Genomic DNA, 17,650 nt, shown 5'->3' with positions numbered 1-17,650 from the left:
TTTATTTCTATATTGAGCAAGAGTAACAGATTATTCTTGTTGTCTTGGGTGAACAAAGTAAAATATTATTGATACCTTGAATTTCTTTCTAAGAATATCTCTATGATTTTAGTAAAATGAAACTGATGTTTGGTCGAAACAATGAATGAACGACTTATTGAACTTTAACTTAACTAGAGGAACTTCGAACTAAACATCATTAACATGGAAATTGCCAAACGAAGGAGCAAGAAGAATAGGAAAACAAAGAAAATTCTTGTCTTCAATGAACAGAATAGAATGTAATTGGTATTTTGAATCGATGGTTGAAAACCTGACCCAATCATTTCAACAGATGATTGGAGGAAATTATTTAGCGTGCCTGCCACTGAGTGCCAGTTAACATGTATTTTATTGTGTAAATGTGCTTCTGTAAATCTCTAATCACTTGCTCATATTTACTAATAAGAGGATGCAAATTTTATTCTTTTTGGCCAGATTTCAATATTTCTAGTCTTTGTCCATGTAATGTTCGTGTAAATTTTGCTACATGCCCTCCCTTGACTGAAAATAATTCATACTTCAATAAATCCAAGATTCCTCACATCCCATGATGTGCATATGTCACAATCTAAAAAAAAACAACAACAAAAAAAAAAAAACAATCAAACAAGGCTATTAAGAGTTAGAGGAAAACCTTCAATGTGCAATATATTATAATTAAATTTTAAGTACATTAATTGTGTATTTGAATGAACTGCATTTACACAAAAGAGTAAATTTATGTATGTATGAAAAATGTACATGTGGACTTTTAGGTTATTATCTCTCAAATGTATAAATATTGAATATAAAAAATATAACACAGTAAAACTCATTTAGTACGAACACGCCGTTACACGGATATGGCAAATTTATGGATATAGCAAATAGGGCTGTAACGTTTCCAAAATTTTTCAGGTCGGGTCACTTCCAATTTTTTTTAGGTTTGGTTTCGGGTTCTTCGGTTCGGGTATACAATGGAATAAAAGCTCATGATTTGAATTATATTCAACAAAAAAAAAATATTTTCATTTAATCTAAGAAATAGCAACAGAATAACTTGTTTAAAATAGTTTCCTGACCACTCACTTGAAAACAATTGTACCAAATTATTTAAATCACATTATAATGGCAATGTACTAACGAATCTCTCGTTTTAGACGCCATTTTTATGGTAAAACCTACTCTATTGTACAAATCGAAACCGAACAGTATTGTGTAAAAACAGAGCCGAATTCGGCCAGAATTAATTGTTCCGCGGTTCCAGGTCATTCCGGGTACCCATGACAGCCCTAATGGCGAAGTTATTTTGGATCCCCAGCTACTGTAAATCTGGAAATTTTTACGTCGATTTTATTTTGCGAATCTGGGTCAAAATGCTGTTGATTAATTTTTACGTTTCAAAAGTTTGCGAATGACCACTACTTTGTTTATATTTTCTTATTGTTGAATTATTTTTAAGAAAAATATTTTTGTGAATGCAATGAACTCACAAATTTGCTAAAAATTTATCTACAGCAAAAATTTCCAGATTTAGGGTATATAAATTTAACAAAGTCCTCATGCAGATATATAGTGATTAGTGAAGTAATTTCATAGGTCCCCATAATCTCTGTGGAGATTCTTCTGGGCTAGAGATTTGGACTGACCCACAGAATCTCTGGACAACCCTCAATAATTCCTGTCTGGAAATTAAGTCCCAACTTCAGCCGACTATAGCAAGAATTATTCAAATAGGCGACACTGCCGTTCGCTTCAGTTTAGTCATTTGGTTGTTTATTTGACTCTCTGTCACTATTATTTCTAAATTGCTTACCACTTAGGCATGTAAATTCCAACATAAAAATATCAGACTTGTCGAAATTTTTTAATGACTGTCAGCCATTTGATCTGACAAAGTCGAATGTTCTGTCAGATCAGTCAAACTTTTGTCAGACCAGATACTTGTACCTTATTTTGATGCTGATAAAGTCATATGAATAACAGCACCAAAATGTCCTTTATTATTTTCAACAGCCTTCAATCTAACAAATTTCCTTTCTTGATATAGAGAGTCTTTAACATAGACATAAATGACAAGTTTTATGACTTTGCTGCAACAAATTTACTTCGCTATCATCAACATGCTGCGTACGCGGCCATTTTTTCTGTGTTTGTGACCTTTAACTATGCATCCCGATCCTGCCCTTCAGTAAATTTGCATTACACTCAATTTTTTTCAAACGGTCATCTGGACCAACGTTTTCTTAAATGTTTTCGGTCCAGACAAATTTTTACCGGCCTTGCCGACAGGACCGACGGATTTTGACAAGTCTGAAATATTCAATGAGATCTCTATTCAGAACATGGCTCCTGTGATGAAATTATTTTTTCCTTGCATAAAAAAGTTCCTATATTCTGTTTGAAACAAATGGCAGTGTTGCCTAGTATGTGAATAATTCTTGCTATAGTCATCCAAAGTTGTGGCTTAATTTCCAGACATGAATTGGGTTGTCCAGAGATTCTGTGGGTGTCAGTCCAAATATCTTGCCAATCAGAATCTCCACAAAGATGAAAGTCCCCGGGATGACTTCGCTACAACCAGGTTCTACTGTGTAATAGAATGATAATATAATAGACTATCAAAAAAGAACAGGTTGAAATCTCCTGGGTGTAGCATGTATGACTAATAAATTTTTTCTTACGAAACAGAGAGTATTTGACTGGATTTCGGAAGAGGAAAAAAGAAAGACAACAGCATGCTAAAGAAGAAAGAGAAAAGAGACTAAAAGAAGACAAAAAGGCTCTAAAACAGCAGGTAATGGACATGATGATTAAACTGGAAAGCCAACAGAATTTGAAAACTGTTGTTCAGTATTATTTATCTATGCATGATTACTTTACAATATGATATAGAGTAAAGACTCTCTTATGAAGTATGAGTCAGTGTTGACTGTTCAATCATTAATCTTTAGAAAGAGTAGAATTATGGGCTCCTGAGTTGAATATCAATATATATTTTTTTAAAAATTTCTTTATCTAAAATGAGACATTTCTAAATAACTGGACAAATCATTTTAAATATATTGATTTACAGAGGAAGGAGTTGTTGTTGAAAAGTCAGAAATATGCAGGTAAGAGGAAGTCCAAGGTGCCAGAACTGGATGATATTGAGGATGTAGAGACTTCAGTGGTGGATCTACCTTCTCACACAGTTACTGTAACAGACATCTCAGAAATAGATCTAGCAGGGCATAGTGGACTGAGACTTGGTGTAAACAGGGTAAACATTATCAATATATACATGTATATTTATGGGAGTGCAAGAATTCACTGTTAAAGAGAACTTTTTTTTTAATTTATGCTTAAAGTCAATAAAAACTGATGGCTTAAGCTTTTCTGATAAAAGTTTTTCAGTCTTTGTCTTTGTTAACTTTTTTACGGTTCCATTGTCTTCTCCAGAACCACTTTTTCTGCCAAACTTGGTACAGACTACAGGGTACTCCTGGCTGAAAGGGTTAAAAGCTTCTTTACATTTTAGGGAAGATCAGATTTGTTAAATCATGAATTGGCTGTTGATAATCATGTTTAAAATGGGAAATATTGTTTAGGTTGATGAGGAAGAGGAGAAAACTGAAGATGACAGCGTGGTTAAAATCAGTGACGAGAAACTGAAGAAATCACTAAAGAGACTTAAGAAGAGGTAGATTAAAAAATATTACTCACCTACTAGTCCATTCCTTTCCTTCTGTGGATGTTTCTTTTATCTTTAAAAGAGTTCTAATGACTAGATTTTGAAAACAGTGGACATTTGAGTTTTAATTTGCACACTGGTCAAACAGTTCCTTTTATTTTTAGAATAGTCCTTCACAGTTGTTATGGTATATTATTTATATTACATTGTATGATCAATTAAGATGGTTATCTGGATGTTACCTTATTTAGAATGCTAATTTCTTTATATTGGACACTTATAAGTTTACAAGAAATGTTTAGATAAACAACTGTGATTGTGAATGATGATTTTTGATACTGCATTATAATGGAGATTTTAGAAAGATGCAAATTTAGTGATATCTCACTCAGAATTAGTGTTTAATTTTGTGCAAAGTAATTTTAGTGATTTTGTTGTGGTGTAAAGATTAAAGTAACCTTTAATGTGGGAATAAATGTTAGTGATATTCAACTTAAGCAATCTCAACACCCTTGCTAAAAATGCCAAAATTATATCCTCTCTAAAATTTCTGCTTATACAGGTTATTCAACTAAAAATGCTGTGTGAATTTACTTTGTACCCGGTAATTGAATTTTTACATAACTTCATATTTTCATTAATTTATCAAAAGAACAGACCTAAGCAAGAAGATGAGAAACAAACATTTTTTTTGTGATTGCATTCAGTTTTTTCAGAGGTCTTATGGCTTAAGATAATGTTTCCATTGGAATTTGGCAAGATTTTCTTCAAAGTAGTGTGTTGTGGGTGAATGTTCTCTAGCAGTCGAAGAATATTGTCCATTGTACATTTCATATCTGAAGCCAATATAATTAAAACCTTTTTATACGCCCGTCGTAAGACGGGACGTATTATGTTATAGGCTTCATGTCCGTCCGTCCGTCTGTCCATTCGTGTCCGGCTCATAACTTGAATACTATTAGACCTAGGATTATCAAACTTTGACAGTTGATACTTCTTGGGTAGATGGTGTGTCACGCACAAAAAGTAGGTCGCTCTGACCTTTAATAAAGATCATACATGTTAACTCTCCCGATTTAGGCGGGAGTCTACCGCTTTTTCACTCCATCTCCCGCCTACCGATTTAATTCAGAAATCTACCGCTTTTCTACAAAAGCTGCGTCTAAAGTATTTTTGGTTCGCTTGGGTATCCATTTTTGAAGCCACTCTCATAAAATCTCGCTAGATATCGCGTGATTTGACTCGGAATCATACAAACGCTTTTTTTGTACATAGATTTCAAGCACGGATTTGACAACGACAACAACACAAGACTACCAGTGATTACATTGGTTACGATAAATTAATCAACATCCCTGCCATGAAAAAGGAGATACAGCTTTTAAGAATTAGATGAAAACATTTGACATCGTCTTTAAAAGCACAGAAGCTCACAACTTTATAAATAAAGTCAATAGAAATCACTCGATTGACCAAGCCATGTGGCACATCTCTACTTTCGTTTTCGATCATCGCGGGAAATCTGATTTATATAACGAAAGATAGGAACTTGTTTTAGATCTAGATTAAACCATGCCATCATGTGTTTTGTTTAAAAACTGAATGAACATTCAGAATTATTGCTTCTAGGCTATATCAGCAAAGATCACTCTTCAAAAGGCTAAGTTTAGCAGCCAATCCAAGCAAAATGATGAGCATGAAAAATATTTGAATTTGTACTATTCATGTCAAACTTAAGGTGTTTCTGTCTTCTTCTTTGCTGTTGCTATTTAAGATTAATTAGTGTAGGTACCTGATTTCATTTAAGGCTTATAATATACATGTATATTACATGAAAGATATCGATAATCCAAGCGTTAAACAACACGCGCGCAATGCTACCGCTTTTGAGGTCTGAATCTCCCTATTTTTCATCACAATAGGTTAACATGTATGAAAGATGCTATGGCCAAATATGGAAAAATCCTGTCCGGCTCACAACTAGAAAACCATTAGACCTAGAGCTTTCAAACTTGGCAAAATTATACATCTTAGGTAGAAGGTGTGTCGTGGCCTATTTCAAGGTCACTGTGACCTTTAATTTAAACACCCAATTTTATGTTAACGCCCCCAAAATCTCATGTCATGTCTCACTTAGAATTTTATAGTCTAAAGAATAATTTATTTTTGATTTTTTTATTAGACTGTAGCATTTCCATTATGCCATAAAATATGCAATAAACAATTTAAAGCTGCAGATGGATATTTGTTAAGTTCTTACACAGCCAGTTTAGAATTATATGATGTATTATTTGTTATAATTAATCCCTACACTGTAAGTCTCTTAGAGATGTATGTACAATATTTTAAACATGATAAGAAATGGAAATTAGATCATTGAAATCGGTGTCAATCTGTTAATCAAGGTTATCTGATTTTCTTGCACCTTAACCAATTTATGATTATTGAACAATATATTTGACGGGCGTATCATGCTGTGGCGGGGCACTTTATTTGTACTTAATAGTTCTTTTATGTTTTGCAGACAAGGAGAAATCGACTCACACATTCATCCATCAAAGAAGACAAGGTTTCAGAAGACCCATCCCAAGCAGTACGACAAAAAGTCAATGAAGAAGAGGAAAGAAAAATTTTCTTTTAAAAGACAGAAAAAGAAAATAAAACCTAGAAATTAATAAATATTTTGTTATCATTACCTACAGCATTATTACCAAGTTTTGCTGTACAGTAAAAAACAATTTTGCTTCATTATAAATGTAAATTGTTATATCCAGCCAGTTTGCCCCACAATTTGTTTAAAACCTACGGGAAATGAACATAACAGTAACTTCCTTATAAGAGTCAATTCATTTATAAGCATGTTTAATTTGCCCTATATTTCTGGCAAGGTATCCATCAACAGGATAACCCCCTGCTAAAATCCTGCTCATCTCAGCCAGAATGTCATTTCCTTCCCTCGACTGAGGAGGTACCACATGGAGTATACTCCATAGTGCATTTTACCACTGAAAGTTTAGTTTAATAAGTATTTTATTCATAATATACAAAGTGTACAATATGAATATGGATTGAACAGCAGGCCAAGGGCCTATATTAGTTCTCTCCATTTGAGATCAAGGTACAATTAAATTCACTGAAAGTCATGAATATACAAAGAGAAAAGTCATACAACGTGGTAGGGTTCGGCCGACATTTGTGATTATCTATAGTAAAATTTTGCTTTGATTATTTTTTCACGTTTTACCGGGGCCCATAAGTGCACTCGTTCTTTATATGAAAAATTGGTAATGCTAGATCCATATGTTTTTTTCACTCACCCAAAAGGAATCAAAATTTCTTATTGATCACCAGGCCGCAGGATCATGAAACAGACATAGTCTTAAGTCAAATTTTTAGCTTCCTGTAAGATATTTAAAATTATTTATTGAATCAATCTCTAATTTTACAGATAAAAACACTTTTATTCAGCAAGATTATAAAATACCCCGGTAGTTTGATTTTTGCCTGTTTGACTTCTTCAACATTCTAGTACAATAGAAAATTTTGACTTAAGCTTTCCGGATAAGAAGCTTCATGATCTTGTGGCCTGGCCTGGTTTGGCTTTTATGAACCACATTAGGCCTAATTTAACAATTACTTGTTGATAGGAGTACTGCTATACAAAAAGTTTACACACATCTATTACCGTGTAAATTTCTTTGATATTTTGCTCACTGTCGTATAAGGACAAGAATCCTCAAAAGTTAAAGGGTGCTGCATCTTTGGACCTCATGTCATGCTAACTCAAAGTAAATCAGGAAGACCTACTATAACAATTTTGCATATACATGTATTCATCATAAAATTGACTCTGCTGCATGTCTTGGAAACTTTGAAGCCTAATACATGTATTATCTATGCATCATGAGGCCAGACACACGAAAGTGTCAACCAAAAAGGAAGTCATAAAGATAATTTTCCAAGTCAACATTTTCAAAACATTTTAGTTTTCTTTATTATTTCAGATTATCATAATATTGTACCGGTAAGTTGATGCATCTTGGAGCTTTGAAACATCTGGAAAAGTAGGTCACAATGATTATCTATAAAAATTTGCAGTTATTCATTTTCAGATGAATTTACAGGGACAGGGAAATACTGATATTTACCACTAGTATTCCCTGGCTGAGCTTGCAACAATATGCATGTGGTACACTGAAATGTAGTAAAATGTTAATTGTAAACTTCATATTTTTAGATACATTTGTATTTAAAATATATTTTATGAAATTAAGTTAATACAGACACATACACATTATATATATAATCAAAAGCGGTGCTGGAAATGAGTTTAGGTAGTACATCACTGTTTGGTACAGTACATCACTGTTTGGTACCAACATTTAAAAAACAGAATCTTTTGTTTACACCTGCAGTGACAAATAAAGAAACAAGTTAAATTGATGCAAAGCATCAAATCGGCCACAAACAAAATTTAGTATTTCAAAAGTACTATCACACTTTTGAAAGCATCCATGCAAGGAAAGCACAAGATATTCAAAGCTGAAATAGTGATCTTTTTTTTAAGACCCTGGACAGCTTCAAGACCCAGCTGTCCAGTGCCAGCCACTAGATGTCACATCTCTGCGCTTTTAATCTTTTAAACTTTTAATTTTTTGAGCACTGTATATAGACACTTGCCCCCTCACGCAGAGTGCGATAATACTCAAGTGGTTTTGCACTGGATGGGAAGAAGAAGAAGAAGAAGACTGTCATCAAGGCAAAATAAATAATTAATTTAAAAACTTGAAAATGTGCATTTGGTGCAAATTTTTTAGTGCATTTGCTCATCAAATGGATTCAATGATGTAATAAAGTCCATGATAAAAGATAAGAATTTATTGTCATCAAAATGAAGATGTAGGCCTTTCAATATGAACTACGTGCTGCATCATCGCAAACCACGGCCAAAATGTACGATCCTCTCCCACTCTGGCCGTGGTTGAATGAGGAGAGAGTTCTTCGTAGCTCATTAAAATATTGACCAATGCAAGTAAAGCATAGTCGGATGATGAACTTTATTGCGACCTTTCAATATCCAATCGCAGTTTACAAAATATTCCTTGTATACTGTTGATGTCAATTGTTGCTATGGAAACCAAACTTCCCACTGACTGAATATGACGTCACGATAGAGAGGCGTAAATATTCAAGATTACGACACTTTTTATGATCAAGCAGCCAAGGGTATGAGAGAGCTTTATGCAGACTCAGGACCATGGCTTGAGACGATGTATGTGCTGATACTTTGGATCTTTTTCACGCGATAATGCCTATGGTTTCTGCAAAGAAGCGGTGCAAAATGTAAAAAAAAAAAAAAAACCTTGATTCATTTGCAGCTATAGCATATTCAAAACTAATTTTACTAGCTAAACAACTTTTCAATTTTTATTCACCGTGAACTTTTATCACGTCATTATTATCTTATTCTGGAAATCGTGACGATTTCCTTTCATATCTTACACACTCCCAAACCTGGGAGTACCTATTGTTAACTCTTATTATTTAACCATAAATTAGCAATTATCTGATAAAATAATAATGATATTGAGATATAAGAAATACAATAAATATATACACTGTACTAAGTTTAAAACAATTTAAAGAATATTTACTCGTGAATAATTTATACATTTTATTATTGAAGAATTATTGTACCGAACTTATGAAAAAATAACGTCTCATTTCCCCATGTGCACTTTCTAACACAACCACAAATAGATCGGCCGCTGCTGTGGCCGATAATTATACTTGTACTATCCAAATGTACTACATATTTATTTGTGAGTTCAATAACCTGTCTTGATCAAATTAATGATTGTGCTTTTAATTGGACTATAGTTCTTTGCATTGCCAGCACTCAGCTTTCCACTTTCATAGATCTCCCACCTTCCTTGACTGTTTTTGGATACGGAGCACATTATCACAGCTTGTGAATACCTTGCATGTGTAAAGGTTGTTTTACACAAGTCTTTGTGAACACTGCTGGCTTCATAGAACTTCAGGCTAGGGTTGGGGTACCTTGAAATGTTAGGGCTGTTCCAAGCACTAAGGGTGAAAAATAGATGAGTTGCATTACTGGGGAGTTGTTTTAAATAAACATGGATTGTGTGATGACCAGTTCTTGTGTGAGAATTCATCACATCCCCAGAATGTGTAATTCCTTGCCTTGAACAATGACGATAATCTACCAGGTTTAAAAAATGTGTATTTTGATACACTAAACAGGAAGCATCCAAATAATCACAGCCAGAGGATGGATAACCCCAGTAAAGATCAAACACCACATGATCAAAGGCCTCGGGAATGGCGTACAGCAGGACCACAAGGTAAAGTGTAGCATAAGGAGGAATACTACACTCTGACAGTGTGAAGGATTGACCATTTGGTTTGAATATCTGCAAAGAAAAGAACAAAAAACATGAATAGCCTCTAATTCTTCTGATCACAGCATTTTGTCTATGTCAGTTTCCAGAACCACGCACTGTACCAATTTCAACCTCTATGCATTTTTTGATTACCGGTAATTAAATTTAATTGGATTTAGGTTTGTTCAACTGAACAGAACTATTTCTCTTTTAATCGGAGATGAAATAAGCCCAAAGGCTAAGAAAACTGGAGCATCCCATTGCAAAAAAGCAAATAGATCCTTATATGAATTAATCTTTGCATACATTAATTTTGCTACTGTTTTTGACATATTTTTTCCCCCTATTTTTCTGGCCCAGTGGTTCTCGAGAAGAAGCTTTTTTAATAACCACATTCAATTTTTCCTTGTTCTTAATTATCTCCCTCCTTTTACCCATTGATACACTGTGTTAAAGCTGACATGAACTCTTAACAAGAGGCCCATGGGCCACATCGCTCACCTGAGCACTGTGGCTAGGAAAAAGCAGAATTGGTTTAGACTTGAAAAGCTTAAATCCAAAAGTACTCCCATGACCAATCCTGGCTTTGCTATTCTTGAGAAGATTTTTAAAGAATTTTCCTATACATTTCTATGTAAAACTTTGGTCGGCCGTTTTGGCCCCTCCCTACCCCTGGGGGTCATAATTTGAACAAACTTGAATCTACACTACCTGAGGATGCTTCCATATAAATATGATCAATTATGGCTTTGTTGTTCTTGAGGAGAAGATTTTTAAAGAAATTTCCTATATATTTTTATGTAAAACTTTGGTCGGCCATTTTGGCCCCACCCTACCCCTGGGGGTCATGATTTGAACAAACTTGAATCTACACTACCTGAGGATGCTTCCATATAAATATGATCAATTATGGCTTTGTTGTTCTTGAGAAGAAGATTTTTAAAGAATTTTCCTATATATCTATGTAAAACTTTGGTCGGCCATTGTGGCCCCGCCCTACCCCTGGGGGTCATGATTTGAACAAACTTGAATCTACACTACCTGAGGATGCTTCCATATAAATATGATCAATTATGGCTTTGTTGTTCTTGAGGAGAAGATTTTTAAAGAAATTTCCTATATATTTTTATGTAAAACTTTGGTCGGCCATTTTGGCCCCACCCTACCCCTGGGGGTCATGATTTGAACAAACTTGAATCTACACTACCTGAGGATGCTTCCATATAAATATGATCAATTATGGCTTTGTTGTTCTTGAGAAGAAGATTTTTAAAGAATTTTCCTATATATCTATGTAAAACTTTGGTCGGCCATTGTGGCCCCGCCCTACCCCTGGGGGTCATGATTTGAACAAACTTGAATCTACACTACCTGAGGATGCTTCCATATAAATTTGATCAATTATGGATTTGTTGTTCTTGAGGAGAAAATTTTTAAAGAAATTTCCTATATATTTCTATCAGTATCTAAAACTTTGGTCGGCCATTTTGGCCCCACCCTACCCCCGGGGGTCATGATTTGAACAAACTTGAATCTACACTACCTGAGGATGCTTCCATATAAATATGATCAATTATGGCCTTGCTATTCTTGAGAAGAAGATTTTTAAAGAATTGTCCGATATATTTCTATGTAAAACTTAGGTCGGCCATTTTGGCCCTGCCCTACCCCCGGGGGTCATGATTTGAACAAACTTGAATCTACACTACCTGAGGATGCTTCCATATAAATATGATCAATTATGGTCTTGCTGTTCTTGAGAAGAAGATTTTTAAAGAATTTTCCTATATATTTCTATGTAAAACTTAGGTCGGCCATTTTGGCCCCGCCCTACCCCCCGGGGTCATGATTTGAACAGACTTGAATCTACACTACCTGAGGATGCTTCCATATAAATATGATCAATTATGGCTTTGTTGTTCTTGAGAAGAAGATTTTTAAAGAATTTTCCTATATATTTCTATGTAAAACTTAGGTCGGCCATTTTGGCCCCGCCCTACCCCCGGGGGTCATGATTTGAACAAACTTGAATCTACACTACCTGAGGATGTTTCCCCATAAGTTTCATCTTTCCTGGCACTGTGGTTCTTGAGAAGAAGATTTTTAAAAGATGCTACCAAATTTTCATTAATTCCCAATTATCTCCCCTTGAATGAGGGCATGGCCCTTCATTTGAACAAACTTGAATCCCCTTCACCCAAGGATACTTTGTGGCAAGTTTGGTTGAAATTGGCCCAGCGGTTCTTGAGAAGAAGTCGAAAATGTGAAAAGTTTACAGACAGACAGACGGACAGACAGACGGACGCCAGATAAAATGTGATCAGAAAACCTTTGGCTCAGGTGAGCTAAAAAGCCATCATTTTTCATCTTTGTACGACTTACTACATTCCTGTACGCCTTTGTCCGCCATATTTCTTCGATTCCGCCATATTTAATTGAAAATTTTTGGTCACCTGTACCTGCTATAAATAGCCTTGTACAATTTTATTCACTTGAGTGATTTTCTAGCCTGACTGTCGACATGTACACATCTCCGATAGCATAGTTTTTAGAAGTCCATAAACTGACCAAATACATTTTTGAAAAGTAAAAATTGAAGAAAAATAGAACTATACCGAGAATTAAATTATTTTTGAATGCATTTGCTGCAATATAGAAAATAAACTAACATGGAATACATATATGTACATCAAACACCCATGGAGGTCGAGAAAACGCGTCAAACGCAGTGATAAAAACATTTACATGAATACTGCTATCGTTACAGGGATGTGCACATGTCAAAAGAATTATCCTATTTTACTTGTATTGAAAAATGCATCTCAGAAGTCATGTAATCCATTGCTAACTCAACAGTAAAAGATGCTTGGACACACGTGGCCCATGCCGATCATTTTATTTGGTCAGGGAAAATATCAAAGGTTGAAAGCTCAGTGGGGTTGATTGAAAAAAAATGCAAGTAATTTTTTCAAAAATAAACATTACTCTTGTCTGTACATGTTGTAAATAAAATTTGCGATTAAGCACATGGTTTAACTTCATCAAATTTATAATAAAGCATGCAATATTACGAATCCTTCACCTTTTGAAGATATTTTCCTGTGATATGAGGGGGTAATAAAACATGCATAAAACTCTCATAAAAATAATGTAAGAAAAACGTCGGAAGCAGATTGGATTTCTTTATGATCAATTATTATCAAATAAATACTGTGTATTGGCTTTATTAGACCTAATATAATTTGATTTAAAGTTATTTATAATTTTATGCACTATGAAAGAAAAAGTAAGCAAGTTCACATACCCCACGCTCCCCCAAAAGTCGAAGTGCTGAAATTCCCAGAAAAAAATAAAGGAGTCGTAATTTCCTTGTAATATGCACATCTATACACATTGTGTCCTAAATATCTGCAAAGTTTGACGAAATTGTGTGCAGCGGTTTATGAGGAGTTGCGCTGACAAACTGCTCATCTCTATATTCAAGGTATGGAAGTGCGGAAATTCCCGAAAAATAAAGAATTCGGAATTTCCTGGTGATGTGCAAATCTACACACACATTGTCTCCTATAAATATCTGCAAAGTTCGACAAAACTCAGTACAGTGGTTTATGAGAAGTTGCGCTGACCAAAAAAACAAGACTGACTGACGGGTCAAAAACATTATACCTCACGCGTGGGGTATAATAAACGAGTTTGATTCTGTGGTACAATGATAATGAAAATAGAATTTTTAAATGTGAATTAAATTCCTAGACATAAATAATTAATGATTATAAGAAAAAGCATATAGGAAGAGAGAGCAAACTCCTCGTAAGAATTCCACATTCTACCTAAAATTAGCTTTTTAAAAAATCTCGTCTGTTGTCCAGGCCCAAGTTCGACACGTACGTTTGAGAAGGTATTCGAGAAAGTTCCCATTCCTGTGATGTATATTTCACGTTTATTATATCCCCCGCCTGAAAAGTGGGAGGGTATATAGTAATCATTATGTCCGTCCGTCTGTCTGTTACGCTTTGGGGTACCCATCTCTTATCCACAAATCCTCTTATACCACTTAGAGAAATTTAACGAAACTTTCACAGAATCTTAAGTTTATTACATATATAATTACCATTATGCACCTCCTATTTTACTTTTTGATCTGACACGTATTTTGGGTTTAGAGACAACAGCAAAATATGGACTTTGCCATTATTACCATTTGGGAGGCAGGGGGTATCATTAAGTGAGCTCACTGCTCATAATACATGTATGTCTAGTTTCTCTTTCAATTTCAAAATGCACATACTTTGTGGTCGGAGTAACATATTTTTAAAAAAATCTCAAAACTGAATTCGGCAGAAATGTCTGTCTTCCAAGAATATAACGGTCATGTCAGTCATATTTGCATGCCTCCCCCCCCCCCCCCCCCCCCCCCCCCCCCCCCCGTCCAAAAAATCAAATGCCTAAATGTCAATCTGAATAGGGGATGGCCTTTCTCCGTGTGTATGTGTTGAAGAATGTATAGATGTACACATAAAAATTTGTATTCTGGTTAATTGCTTTTAAGATTTGAAGTAAATTATTACCGTAGATTTGAGATTAGTACTAAAATAATCAGTTATAATTGACACATGAATTTTGCGCCGCAAACCAACTGCAGACTATATAAACGACTTTGTATAGAATGTATATTAGAACTACATGTAGATAAACAATTCAGAGTTATAGCTTATGAACAGCAGATATAATATCCCTCCCCCCTTTCAGCCGCGCAAATACCAAATAACTTTCTTTCCAGTTGTGATATTTTCCCTGACCAAAATCTGATCAGCACGGACTAAGTGTATCGATGTGCTAGTCTGTACGGAGTAATGACAGTGTGTTTACTTTTGAGCTTTTATGGAGTTTATTTCTTTTTTGTGATGCATATTTCAATAAATGGAATTCAGGATGTATATCATTTGACTTGTGCACATCTTCGAACCGATGCAGTAACCTTATTACCAGGTATGGGTACGTTTACAGCATTCGAGGCGTTTTCTCGATATGCATCAATTGCATAGGACCTGCAGATCAAAGACGTTGGTTGTTTTTTTCCATTCAAATGATATAATTTCAAAGTGTGTTTGAAAATTTTACTGCTTTTTATTTTAAGTTTATTCTGCATAAATTGGCGCGCTGTAAAAATACGTACTCATGCATCTAAATTTCTCTTCCAAACTTGCATTTTTTTCTTTTGATTCAAATCAATAATCATTCAAAAATATGATTATTATGTTGTTCATTTCGGTTTTGAAATGTCTTGATCACCTCATGTGTTCTCATATGCTTTACCATCGGAGATGTGCACAAGTCGATACCCAATCCAGGAAATCATTCAAGTGTAACGAGCGCATTGGGGTATATATCGTTACAATGAGACAAGGTATCTGAAAGAAATATGGCGGAATACGGCTATAGTTGGTATGAAACAAGTCGTACATAGATGAAAATGTTGCGTTTTTAAGAATTCATGTCAGCTTTAAGTTTGATTGAAATTAGCCCACTGTGGTTCAGGAGAAAAAGATGAAATTGTAAAATTTTACAATAACAGCAACAATAACAATGACATACACCGAGAGAAGCTCACTTGAGCCTTCAGCTCAGGTGATCTTATATACATGTAAGTCTAGAGCAGAGTGAATTATTACCTGAACTTCCTTATCTTCATATAACAGCTTCTGCTTATTAGCAGGAATCTTCAGCTTGATACTGATATGCATCTGGACATCTGATAATGTCATAAAAGGTAAGTAAGGTATTTGTGCAGCATCTCCATTTAGAACCGTGACATTCAATATTTCTTTTCCAGAAGTTTTAGGAGCTGGTGGAGTGTAAGTTGCTTCATATTCTCTAAACATTTCCTCAAGAATAGCAATGAACCACTGAATTGTAGGACTGTTAGGAGAAACAGAAATGGAACATCCCGGGTGAGGGCATCGGTGCTTCTTCTTGCAAAAATCTACCACACACTAAAAATATGAAGATGTATACATGTATATATATATAAAAGAAAAGGCACATCAGATACCATTATCTTTGCATTAATTAACATTCACAGCTGCCTGAATTTTATTAAATCAAGCCATATGTTAAAAAGAAACATTTTTGTTTAACTAAATATAAAAATAAAATAAAAATGTTGTTTATTGAGAACTTTTATACTACAGTTATTGCAGAGATCAAAGAAAATATGCCATGAACGTTCAGTCACATTCTCAATAATTAAATCATGAAAATCATCAAAAAATTGTCAGAACAGAAAAAAAAAATTACATATCAAACCTATACAATTAATTTAAAAATGAAAAATTTGACTTTAGATTCTAATACTTTTTATACCACATCAATGTGTCTTCTTTTTTTGATCTAAACACAATGTATTGTCAAAATTAGCAGATTAATGTTGTTTTTATGGCTAACTGAAGCTGTTCCATGGACCTCCCCAAACATGTAAACTGCAATTTTACTGAAAAAGCAATTTCACTGCCCAAAACATGGCATGGCACCAGTGTGAGTCAAGAAGAAAATGTGACAGACCTGACTAGGATTTGAGACAAGGCCATCTCAATCATCTCATCTCAATTGAATTAAGACCATATGGTTGAGATTTATGACCATATGGTCAAAAACTATTGAATTAGTTTCCAATGTATAATTTTGTCAAGACCGTATACTTTACTTGACCCACAGAATGAATATTTAGACAAGAACAAAATAGCTCAATCACCTGTGTGGTGCAGTGGTAAGAGCATTTGGAGTGAGGAGTTGGTCCTTACATTGTGGGTTCAATTTCCACTTGAGACAAACCAGTCCTCTGGAGGAGACTTTATAAACTACCCGGTAAGTTCTGTTTCCTATTGTCACCAACATGATGCAGTGGTTTGAGCATCTCATCTAGAGTCGCGAAGTTAGGAGCGCTGTTTCGAATCCCACTGTGGGACATGGAGACCGGTCCTTCGGATGAGAGCGTATACATAAAGCAAGGTCCAGTGTTGCAGTAAGTGCAGGAAAAAGAACTCTCACTGCTCAATGATCCTGAGTGTCGAGTATAGGTCAAAATTTGTAGCTCTCCTGATCTCCATCAGCAAGTGGTGGAGTCTCAATATGAGTGAAAATTATTGAGAAGGACATTAAACAACATACAATTAATCATTCCGTGTCCTATTAGGCGCAAGCACAAAAACCCTTCTAGTACACTGCTCAAAGTCCCAATGTGCCACAAGGGACAGTCTCAATATGTGTAACAAAATGTTACACAAAAACACTGACAAAAAGTATGATTAATTTATATAATTCTCTGGAGCAAGAACAAACTTAATAAGATCAAACACAAAAGCTTCATGTCTAAAAGATAAAGTGCAATCTCTAATCATTTGATAGTACTTATAGTTTCTCGTTTCACTTCACAGGTCTTCTTTATGTGCAGTCAGCTTATCTTGCAATTGCCTGCGTTAAACTTTTTTTTTCATTTATCATGTTTATAACCTACCCTCAGACATGTAAGAGGAGGATGATCACATTCTTC

At 34.7% G+C, this 17,650-nt stretch overlaps 2 protein-coding genes across 2 annotated transcripts; one reads left to right on the top strand and one right to left on the bottom strand.

Annotated features, from left to right (window-relative positions):
• Positions 1–150: 150 nt before the first annotated feature.
• LOC134278030 (nucleolar protein 12-like) lies at positions 151–6,385 on the top strand. The gene is made up of 5 exons (XM_062760345.1): positions 151–281; positions 2,713–2,818; positions 3,098–3,283; positions 3,612–3,703; positions 6,219–6,385. Exons 1-5 carry the CDS (start codon positions 205–207, stop codon positions 6,367–6,369), a joined length of 612 nt encoding a protein of 203 aa, XP_062616329.1. The 5' UTR covers positions 151–204; the 3' UTR covers positions 6,370–6,385.
• A 3,098-nt stretch (positions 6,386–9,483) lies between these two features.
• LOC134278029 (uncharacterized) lies at positions 9,484–17,644 on the bottom strand. Its single transcript, XM_062760344.1, has 3 exons — positions 17,615–17,644; positions 15,774–16,094; positions 9,484–10,131 (listed from the first exon to the last, which is right to left on the bottom strand). Exons 2-3 carry the CDS (start codon positions 15,981–15,983, stop codon positions 9,523–9,525), a joined length of 819 nt encoding a protein of 272 aa, XP_062616328.1. The 5' UTR covers positions 15,984–16,094; positions 17,615–17,644; the 3' UTR covers positions 9,484–9,522.
• Positions 17,645–17,650: the final 6 nt, after the last annotated feature.

Source organism: Saccostrea cucullata, unplaced genomic scaffold, assembly GCF_032062105.1.
Source record: "Saccostrea cucullata isolate Sc308-1 unplaced genomic scaffold, CSIRO_AGI_Scuc_v1 ctg6541, whole genome shotgun sequence".
NCBI lineage: Eukaryota > Metazoa > Mollusca > Bivalvia > Ostreida > Ostreidae > Saccostrea > Saccostrea cuccullata.
This window is presented reverse-complemented; position numbering and strand designations above follow the sequence as displayed.

Excerpts from the sequence above, each read along its gene's own strand:
- LOC134278030 (XM_062760345.1), top strand. The coding sequence starts at position 205 with ATGGAAATTGCCAAACGAAGGAGCAAGAAGAATAGGAAAACAAAGAAA. Across the intron at positions 282-2,712 it reads TTCAATGAACAGAATAGAAT|AGAGTATTTGACTGGATTTC; the intron begins GTAATTGGTATT and ends CTTACGAAACAG. Across the intron at positions 3,704-6,218 it reads CTAAAGAGACTTAAGAAGAG|ACAAGGAGAAATCGACTCAC; the intron begins GTAGATTAAAAA and ends TATGTTTTGCAG.
- LOC134278029 (XM_062760344.1), bottom strand. The coding sequence starts at position 15,983 with ATGTTTAGAGAATATGAAGCAACTTACACTCCACCAGCTCCTAAAACT. Across the intron at positions 10,132-15,773 it reads ATGAAGATAAGGAAGTTCAG|ATATTCAAACCAAATGGTCA; the intron begins GTAATAATTCAC and ends TTTTCTTTGCAG.